General features: G+C 44.3%; 1 protein-coding gene across 2 annotated transcripts; it reads left to right on the top strand.

The window, feature by feature from the left end:
* The first annotated feature begins 529 nt into the window (after positions 1 to 529).
* Positions 530 to 10372, top strand: LOC139572809 (fibrinogen- and Ig-binding protein-like). Of its 2 annotated transcripts, none has more exons than XM_071395591.1 (2): positions 530 to 3353; positions 10255 to 10328. In XM_071395591.1, the coding sequence occupies exon 1, from the start codon at positions 1379 to 1381 to the stop codon at positions 2537 to 2539; it is 1161 nt and encodes a 386-aa protein (XP_071251692.1). In that variant the 5' UTR covers positions 530 to 1378; the 3' UTR covers positions 2540 to 3353; positions 10255 to 10328. The 2 variants fall into 2 exon arrangements, 1 of the variants encoding a protein (XP_071251692.1); XR_011674492.1 differs by lacking the exon at positions 530 to 3353 and adding an exon at positions 4781 to 9670 and having other exon boundaries at positions 10255 to 10372.
* The last annotated feature ends 331 nt before the right edge of the window (positions 10373 to 10703 follow it).

Below are 10703 nucleotides of genomic sequence, written 5' to 3'. Positions count from 1 at the left end.
GAGAGTCAATCAGTGATTATCAGACGAGAGAGAGAGAGAGAGAGAGAGAGAGAGAGAGAGAGAGAGAGAGAGAGAGAGAGAGAGAGAGAGAGAGAGAGAGAGAGAGAGAGAGAGAGAGAGAGAGAGAGAGAGAGAGAGAGAGAGAGAGAGAGAGAGAGAGAGAGCAAGAAAGAAAAGGGCAACCAGTGAAGAACAAACACCATTGTAAATACAACCCATATTTATGCTTATTTATTTTAACTTGTGTGTTTTAACCATTTGTACATTGTTACAACACTGTATATATATAATATAACATTTGTAATGTCTTTATTGTTTTGAAACTTCTGTATGTGTAATGTTTACTGTTAATTTGTATTGTTTATTTCACTTTTGTATAATATCTACCTCACTTGCTTTGGCAATGTTAACACATGTTTCCCATGCCAATAAAACCCCTTGAATTGAATTGAATTGAGAGAGAGACAGAGAGACAGAGAGACAGAGAGACAGAGAGAGAGAGAGAGAGAGAGAGAGAGAGAGAGAGAGAGAGAGAGAGAGAGAGAGAGAGAGAGAGAGAGAGAGAGAGAGAGAGAGAGAGAGAGAGCAAGAAAGAAAAGGGCAACCAGTGAAGAACAAACACCATTGTAAATACAACCCATATTTATGCTTATTTATTTTAACTTGTGTGTTTTAACCATTTGTACATTGTTACAACACTGTATATATATAATATAACATTTGTAATGTCTTTATTGTTTTGAAACTTCTGTATGTGTAATGTTTACTGTTAATTTGTATTGTTTATTTCACTTTTGTATAATATCTACCTCACTTGCTTTGGCAATGTTAACACATGTTTCCCATGCCAATAAAACCCCTTGAATTGAATTGAATTGAGAGAGAGACAGAGAGACAGAGAGACAGAGAGACAGAGAGACAGAGAGACAGAGAGACAGAGAGAGAGAGAGAGAGAGAGAGAGAGAGTCATGCTCAACATGAGCTCCTGATATATTTGATTTTTTTGGTTTTTAGAATGAGATAAACACTCTAATCGAAGAAGAATTCCAGACAAGAAGTGATGAACAACAACTCTATACATTCAGAATAGAAAAAAAAGTAACTTGGCGCCTCAAGTTAAGAAGTTTTGAGTCTAGATAGCTAGCTACACATCAAAGACCTAGCCAGCAGACTAACAAGCTAGCCATAAGAAACGAGCTAGAACAAACCTAGCAAGGTCAGTTAATACAACTACATCAAACGACCAAACTGAGTGAGTAAAACAAAAAGGAGCACGGACTAACTGTAAACATATCTTCAGTCTTTTGTGTGAGGATTTTTCACTATATTTGCTGTTTTTTGAAAGTAGCGCGAACAGCAGACGAACAAATCGGTTGCCATGGCAACGGGGCAGCAGAACAGCGCAGCAGTAGCGGTAGTAGCAGAGCGCACAGACACCATGTCCCCACTCCCCCTCAGCGCAGAATCCATTCTCTACCCAAAAAAGGTCAAAAATGACACAATGAGGAAAGCTTTCAAACAGAAACTACTAGAGAAGAGGCCAGAAACCCTTTTTGCAGACCTCTACAAAAACGGTGACGTGAGTAATCTCATCTTCCTCACTGACCAGCCAAATGCATGGCGCTCAGCAGTCTGCTCTCACTACCCATGCATAAAGAAAGAGGGAATCTGTAATGGGTGGAAGCTGAAAATCAAAGAGACAGACGACCCTGACAGCACCATGATAACAATCAACCTCTACAAGACTGGGACTGTCATGGTGCAAGGTAACATCAGGCTGTTTGAAACAGACTTTCAGACCATTAAGGAGAGAGCGGAGAGAGAGAAGGACACCACCAGTGACATGCCCTCCCACAACACAAACTCCACCCTCACCCCTACCCTCCCCACCCAAAAAGGCACATCCAGCACCTCTCTTTCCACCATAGTGGAGGACACGCCCCAGGAGGAGAGCGACCCCCTCAGTGCAGAGCAGGCTCAGGCCCTCCTCACCACCATGGCTGCCATGAGGGATGAGTTCACCAAACTGGAGGGGGAGGTGGTCCTGCTCAGGGAGAGCGTGAGCAAACAGCAACCAGACAACCACACCTTAGAGGAGCTCCTAACCAAGGTGAGGACAGAGCAGGACAGCAGCCTTGCAACACAGCTGAAAGAGGTTCAGCAAGAGAGAGACGGACTCAAGAGAGAGCTGGCTGATCTAACAAAGGAGGTGAGAGAGCTCCAAAAAGACAGGCAGAGCAGCAATAAGGAGCTGACCGCACTAAGAGAGGAGCTGCAGGAGAGAAAGAGAGCAGAGGACAGGCTGCAGGAGCAGATAGATCACCACCCTATGACCTGCCCTCACACAGCAGAGGAGCCCAGCTCAACCAGCCAGACTTCCCCAGCCCTGGCTGCTGCACCCCTCCTCCCCAACCCACAGAACAGCCTCCCACTGACAGTGGCACCCACACAGACCAGCCACACCCCAGCTCCAACACCCACCAGCCCCCCCTCTGCCCCCCCAGTCCAGAAGAAACACTGGCTGACATCGTCCTGTTAATGGACTCAAATGGGAAGTATGTTCAGGAGAAGAAACTTTTCCCTAGACACAAAACGAGAAAGGTGTGGTGCCCAACAACGCAAAGTGCCATGGAGCTGCTTGATAAGAACCATCTCGGGTCGCCAAGCCACATAATCATACATACCGGAAGCAACGACCTGCGTGCTCAGCAGGAGAGGGTGGCGACTTCACTACGGGGAGTGATTGAGAAGGCCTCCGCAATCTTCCCCAACTCAAGAATCATAGTGTCAACCCTTCTACAGAGGAGGGACTTCCACCCTGCCACAATCCAAAGAATAAATGCCAGCCTATCCCGGGACTGTGCCCTGCGACCCAATGTACACCTGGCCCACCATCCCACCCTCGATCTGGACTGTCTCTATGACCATGTTCACCTGTACAGGGAGACAGTCCCCATCCTTGCCAAGACTCTCAAGGACGTCGCTCTAAACCGCAGCCCGACCTCTCCACCCAGGAACAGCGGAGCAATCTCCACCCCGCCGAGATCACCAAGACAACATCCCGGACCAGCACCCTGGACCCCCCAGCCACGACCACAGCACCACCAACCTCAATGCCCACCACAGCCAGCGCAGCACAGACCACCCCAGCCCAGCTTCAGAGCCACCCAGATGAGGCCTACCACCCCCCTCCTCCCCACCGCAGACCCACACCTGGAGGAGCCACAGCCCAGCAAGCAGAGCTACGCACAGGCTGTGAGAGGAGCAACTGGCCCAGCCCCCACCAACCAAATGAGTGACATTAAACAAATGCTGAGTCTACTATGCTCACATGTGATGGGCCGAGGGTCATGGTAAGATGAGCACAAGAACTCCACCATTCTCACATTACATCCACCCAAGTGGCATGACACAAATTCTATCTTAAATGATAAACAAATCACATTTGCAAAATAAGAGTTTACTTTAATTGAAAAATCCTATTTTAATGGTTCTTCTTGGATTGTGAGTGTTTGTCTCATTTTGAAAGGTAAAGAAAAGAGAAAAAAAAAAAGTTATGAAGTCTTTTTACGTTGCATGTTGGAATATACAAGGATTGAAGTCCTCTGCTTTTGGGCTAAAGAGCAGAAACCCAGACTTCCTGAAAGAAATTGATGATGTTGATATTTTAGTACTACAGGAAACATGGTGCAGAGGTGATGTTTCCACTGGCTGTCCACTAGGTTATAGGGAGATAATCATACCATCCACTAAATTAAAAGGAATCAAACAGGGCAGAGACTCAGGGGGAATGCTAATATGGTATAAATCTGAACTAATTAATTCAATCGAATTGATCAAAACAGGAGAATTCTTTATCTGGTTAAAAATCAACAAGGAGGCTATCTTGACAGATAAAAACGTCTTCCTCTGTGCCACATACATTCCCCCCTCAGAGTCACCCTACTTCAACGAAGAGAGCTTCTCCATTCTAGAGGGAGAGATTAGTCACTTTCAGGCCCAAGGCAACGTACTGGTCTGTGGAGACCTGAATGCTAGAATAGCAGAAGAACAAGACACTATTAACAGTCATGGGGATAAACACCTACCAGGAAGCAACAACCTTTCCCTCCCCACATACCCCCACAGAAACAACTATGACAAAGTGAAAAACAAAAATGGATTACAGCTCCTGAGGCTCTGTCGAACACTGGGTCTGTACATAGTCAATGGCAGGCTGAGAGGAGACTCTTTTGGTAGGTACACCTACAGCTCATCCCTTGGCAGCAGCACTGTAGACTACTTCCTCACCGACCTAAACCCAGAGTCTCTCAGAGCCTTCACAGTCAGCCCACTAACACCTCTCTCAGACCACAGTAAAATCACAGTGTATCTGAGAAGAGCAGAACCCAACCATGAAGCATCATGGCCCAATAAATTACATGGTACTAAACAAGCCTATAGATGGAGTGCAAACAGTACAGACATCTACCAAAAAGCAATTAGTAGCCAAAAAATACAATCTCTCCTGGACAACTTTTTAGCCTTAACATTCTCCTTCAGCAATGAAGGTGTAAATTTGGCCGTTAGGAACATAAACTTTATATTTGACAAATTAGCCTCCTTGGCTAATCTAAAGAAGCATAAGAGCAAACCAAAAATAACAGATAATGAAAAATGGTTTGATAATGATTGCAAAAATCTAAGAAAGTCATTGAGAAATATATCTAATCAAAAACACAGAGAACCAGACAACAAAAATATACGCCTTCAATATGGGGAAACACTGAAGCAATACAAACGCACCCTAAGAACAAAAAAGGAACAGCACATTAGAAATCAGCTGGATGGAATTGAGGAATCCATAGAATCAAACCACTTCTGGGAGAATTGGAATAAATTAAACAAACCTCATCATGAGGAGTTGGCTATCCAAAATGGGGATATGTGGAGAAATCACTTTGCAAACCTCTACAGCAATATAACAAAGAGCCCAGAACAAAAAGATATACAAGAAAAATTACAAATCCTTGAATTAGCAATCAAAGACTATCAGAATCCTGTGGATACCCCAATTACAGAAGAAGAATTATTGGAAAAAATATGCAATCTCCAACCCAAAAAGGCCTGTGGTGCTGATGGGATTTTAAATGAAATGATCAAATATACAGACCACAAATTCAAATTGGCTATACTCAAACTCTTCAACATTATCCTCACTGCAGGTATTTTCCCCGATATTTGGAACCAGGGACTGATCACACCAATCTATAAAAATGGAGACAAATTTGACCCAAATAATTACAGAGGAATATGCGTTAACAGCAACTTGGGGAAAATTCTCTGCAGTATTATAAATAGCAGACTACATCATTTCCTTGACGAACACAACGTCCTGAGCAGAAGCCAGATTGGATTTCTAAAAAATTATCGTACAACAGACCACATTTACACCCTCCACACTCTAATTGATAAACAAGTTAACCAAAACAAAGGCAAAATCTACTCGTGTTTTGTAGATTTCAAGAAAGCATTTGATTCAATTTGGCACGAAGGTCTTTTTTATAAACTAATAGAAAGTGGTATTGGAGGGAAAACATATGATTTTATTAAATCAATGTACACTAAAAACAAATGTGCGGTTAAAATTGGCAACAAGCAAACAGACTTCTTCTCTCAGGGGCGGGGAGTGAAACAGGGCTGCCCAATAAGTCCAACACTATTTAACATCTACATGAATGAATTGGCAAAAACATTAGAAGAATCGACAGCACCTGGTATCACCCTACACAACACTGAAATCAAGTGTCTGCTGTACGCAGATGACCTGGTGCTGCTGTCTCCCACTAAAGAGGGGTTACAGCAACACCTAGATCATCTTCACAGGTTCTGTCAGAGTTGGGCTCTGACCGTTAACCTAAAAAAAACAAATATAATGATATTCCAAAAAAGGTCCGGAAATAAGGATGACAAATATAAATTCTATTTGGACACAGTTCTATTAGAACACACCAAAAACTACACATATCTAGGACTAAATATCAGCAACACAGGTAGCTTTCACATGGCTGTGAATGAGCTGAGAGACAAAGCAAGAAGAGCATTCTATGCCATTAAAAGGAACATCAAAATTGAAATTCCAATTAGAATCTGGCTCAAAATTTTTCAATCAGTTATAGAACCAATTGCTCTATATGGCAGTGAAGTATGGGGTCCACTCTCTAATAATGAATTTACTAAATGGGACAAACATCCAATTGAAGTATTGCATGCAGAGTTTTGCAAGACTGTATTGCAAGTACAAAGAAAAACTCCAAATAACGCATGTAGGGCAGAATTGGGCCAATATCCCCTCCTCATTCGAATAGAAAAAAGAGCCATCAAATTTTACAACCATCTAAAAACAAGTGACCCTAAAACATTCCATCACACAGCTCTACAATGTCAAGAGATGAAACCAGAGAAGAGTCCCCTCAGCCAGCTGGTTCTGAGGCTCAGTTCACCAACCCAAACCAACCCCATAGAGCCTCGGGACAGCCCTCAGCCAGCTGGTTCTGAGGCTCAGTTCACCAACCCAAACCAACCCCATAGAGCCTCGGGACAGCACTCAGAAAATCTGGCCCAACCAAATCATCACAAAACAAAAAGAAAAATATATAACCTATTGGAAAGACACCACAAAAAATCAAAGTAAACTTCAATGCTATTTGGCTCTAAACAGACAGTACATGGTGGCAGACTATCTGACCACTGTGACTGATAGAAAACTGAGGAAAACATTGACTAGGTACAGACTCAGTGAGCACAGTCTGGCTATAGAGACCGGTCGTCACAGACAAACCTGGCTGCCCAGAGAGGACAGGCTGTGCTCACTCTGCTCCAGGGGAGAGGTAGAGACAGAAGTGCATTTCCTACTACACTGTGACACATACTCAGACCTAAGAGCATATTTCTTTCCCAAAATTATAATTCAATACAAAGAATTTGAAACTATAAAAGATGAAGAAAAATTCAAATATTTGTTGGGTGAAAAGCCAAAATGTGCAGTTTTGGCAGCCAAATATGTGTCCTCCTGCCACAGCCTGAGGGACAGCCAGTGAAAAATGCAAAGAAATGTTGATAATATTTCCCATTTAGCTTAGTTTTGTTTTGTCTTTCGTACCAGGTCATGTGTCTTCTCAGTCATGTTGACACTGGTCTACTACTGTTGCTTTAATGTATTGTTGTTCTGATTAATATTGTTGTTGTAGCTGTTATTAATGGTAATCCCATGTCCACTACTACTATTATTATTACTGTTAGTCCCACCATTTATTTATATATAAATATATATATATTTTGTGTGTATATATACATATATATTTTATTTAAATTTTTCGATATGTATACTTTGACAATGTAAGTAATAATAACTTGCCATGTCAATAAAGTCAATTGAATTGAATTGAGAGAGAGAATGCAGTGGAACTAGAAGCTCGGAATGAGACGGTCATCGCTCTGACTGGAATATTTGTTCATGTCATCTTGATCGAGGACAGATTAGCTTTAGGGCTGTATGAGGCGCTGTCCTGCAGTCAAAGACCAAAAGCCTCATGGGTTGAATGGTATTCATATTTTTCATAATTTCATAAACATTATTTCAAAAAACCCGATGAAAATCTGGTGTTTCTATGTCAAACAGTTTTGTTATATTTCAGTCTTCTGTGATGTATAAACTACATTGCTGCCTGCCATACGATGAGGGACCGTGTCTGACAGACCAATCAACCTGCACATGTCCTCTATACTTATTGCTATTGTTGAATGTGTGGTTATTTTGACCCTTGGTTATTGTTGTTTACTGTTGTCCCGTGTGACAATATTGATTATTATTATCTTATTATTGTAAATATCCAAAGTAAGCTTTGACAATATGTACATTGTTACGTCATGCCTATAAAGCAACTTTAAATTGAATTGAATTTTATAAAGTGTAATATTGGGATGCAAACGGACACGGTACAGGCGTCTTCTTTCTGTCACGTCCTGACCGTAGATTGCTTTGTATGTTTCTATTTTTAGTTTGGTCAGGGCTGTGATGTGGGTGGTTTATTCTATGTCTGGGTATTCTATGTTGTAGGTCTAGGTTTTCTGTTTCTATGTTGTTTGGCCTGGTGTGGTTCCCAATCAGAGGCAGCTGTCTATCGTTGTCTCTGATTGGGAACCATATTTAGGTAGCTTGTTTTTCCCACTCTTGTTTGTGGGTGGTTGTTTCCTGTTTCCTGTTTAGTTTCACCTTTCAGGACTGTTCGTGTGTCGTTTTTGTTGTTTGTTTGTCAAGTGTTTTTGAATTTTATTTAAAAATATGACCACTTACCACGCTGCACCTTGGTCCTCCTCTCCTTCAGCCCGCAACGATCGTTACACTTTTGTTAAATCCATAACCGTGTGTGTGAGGTGGATACTTTTGTTTCAAAGTAGATTTGTTTTTAGACGACCCAGAAACACTCTGTCACCCTGATTTAGCCCCCTGCACTTAAAGGTTAACTATCTTAGGCCGGGATTCGATACAAGGTGCACTATAGTGCGGTGCACTATAACAGACTTTTGAAGGTCATTTACACTTGAATCGACATGCGCAGTGTTGACCATGTATGTGATCTCCCTGCGAACATCTGGGAAAATGTCTTTCAAAAGACACATTAAATGCTGGGCTCCCGGAGTGGCGCAGCGGTCTACGGCACTGCATCTCAGTGCTAGAGGTGTCACTACAGACCCTGGTTCAGCGGTCTAAGGCACTGCATCTGAGTGCTAGAGGTGTCACTACAGACCCTGGTTCAGCGGTCTAAGGCACTGCATCTCAGTGCTAGAGGTGTCACTACAGACCCTGGTTCAGCGGTCTAAGGCACTGCATCTCAGTGCTAGAGGTGTCACTACAGACCCTGGTTCAGCGGTCTAAGGCACTGCATCTCAGTGCTAGAGGTGTCACTACAGACCCTGGTTCAGCGGTCTAAGACACTGCATCTCAGTGCTAGAGGAGTCACTACAGACCCTGGTTCAGCGGTCTAAGGCACTGCATCTCAGTGCTAGAGGTGTCACTACAGACCCTGGTTCAGCGGTCTAAGGCACTGCATCTCAGTGCTAGAGGTGTCACTACAGACCCTGGTTCAGCGGTCTAAGACACTGCATCTCGGTGCTAGAGGAGTCACTACAGACCCTGGTTCAGCGGTCTAAGGCACTGCATCTCAGTGCTAGAGGTGTCACTACAGACCCTGGTTCAGCGGTCTAAGGCACTGCATCTCAGTGCTAGAGGTGTCACTACAGACCCTGGTTCAGCGGTCTAAGGCACTGCATCTCAGTGCTAGAGGTGTCACTACAGACCCTGGTTCAGCGGTCTAAGGCACTGCATCTCAGTGCTAGAGGTGTCACTACAGATCCTGGTTCGAAATCCAGGCTGTATCACAACCCGGCCGTGATTGGGAGTCACGTAGGGCGGCGCACAATTGGCCCCAGCGTCGGTCCGGGTTCGACCGGTGTAGGCCGTCATTATAAATAAGAATTTGTTCTTAACTGACTTGCCCTAGTTAAATAAAGGTTACATAATGCTTATTTATTTTTGAAGTATCACTTTCTCAGTATGCCGTCTCTATCCAACAGACTGACACTAGCCAAGAAGTAGAGTAGGTGCTCAAGAGGGCTACAGAGGACGAAGGTAGGAGATCATATGGAAAGTATTCCAACTCAAATGTTATTCTGAAGGGAAATGGAGTCGATGGGCTGCAGATGACCTGGAGAAATGTAGCCTGCTGTTCCTGTGAGGAATAATGTTCTTATGACTGATTGGAGTGAGGAATTGGAATGTTTGTTAATTCTCTCTCTCACTCTCCCCCTCTCTCGTTCTCTCTCCCCCTTCTCTCTCTTTTTGTCTCTCCCCTTCTGTCTCTCTCCCCCCCCCCCCTCTCTCCCCCGCTCTGTCTCTCTCTCTTTCTCTGTCTCTCTCCCCCTCTCTCTTTTTGTCTCTCCCCTTCTGTCTCTCTCTCGCTCTGTCTCTCTCTCTCTCTCCCCTCTCCCCCTCTCTCTCGCTCTCTCTCTCTCTGTCTCTCCCCTCTCCCCCTCTCTCTCGCTCTCTCTCTCTCTGTCTCTCCCCTCTCCCCCGCTCTCTCTCCCTCTCTCTCTCTCCCTGTCTCTCCCTGTCTCTCCCCCTCTCTCTCGCTCTCTCTCCCTCTCTATCGCTCTCTGTCTCTCCCCCTCTCTTTCTCTCTCTCTGTGTCTCTGTCTCTCTGTCTCTTCCCTCAGGAGTGTAAAGTGTCTTCCAGCTCCTCATCAGTCCAGAAGAATTTCTCTCGTCCGGCCTGTCCAGCCAACCGCCGCCCACCGTCACGCTGGGCTAGTTGCTCCACCTCTTCCTCCTCCACCTCCTCCTCTTCCTCCAACCCTATCAACCAGCCCTCATCCGGCTCCGCCCACAAACACACCTCATTCTCCTACTCAGCCTATCACACGGAGACAGTTATCATCTGACCCCCAGCTGACCCTGTGTCTAAACCAATAAGATGCCTTTCGTTACTTTACCTCCTCTTTTCTCAATTCCATCCTTCCTTGATTCCTTCACATCGAAGGCCCGAGTCCGGGTGGGGTGGGGGGGAGGTGGGAACCTCGGACCTTCACCTCCAATATGGCTGTGAAGAACGTGACGATGAACTGAGATAGAACCCGACTCAAACCTGCCTCTTCCTCCATCCCCT

The sequence above is a fragment of the Salvelinus alpinus genome, chromosome 4 (assembly GCF_045679555.1).
Source record: "Salvelinus alpinus chromosome 4, SLU_Salpinus.1, whole genome shotgun sequence".
In the NCBI taxonomy this organism is placed as follows: domain Eukaryota; kingdom Metazoa; phylum Chordata; class Actinopteri; order Salmoniformes; family Salmonidae; genus Salvelinus; species Salvelinus alpinus.
The sequence above is the reverse complement of the archived record's forward strand: the minus strand, read 5'-3'. Positions and strand labels throughout refer to the sequence as shown.

Excerpts from the sequence above, each read along its gene's own strand:
- LOC139572809 (XM_071395591.1), top strand. The coding sequence starts at position 1,379 with ATGGCAACGGGGCAGCAGAACAGCGCAGCAGTAGCGGTAGTAGCAGAG.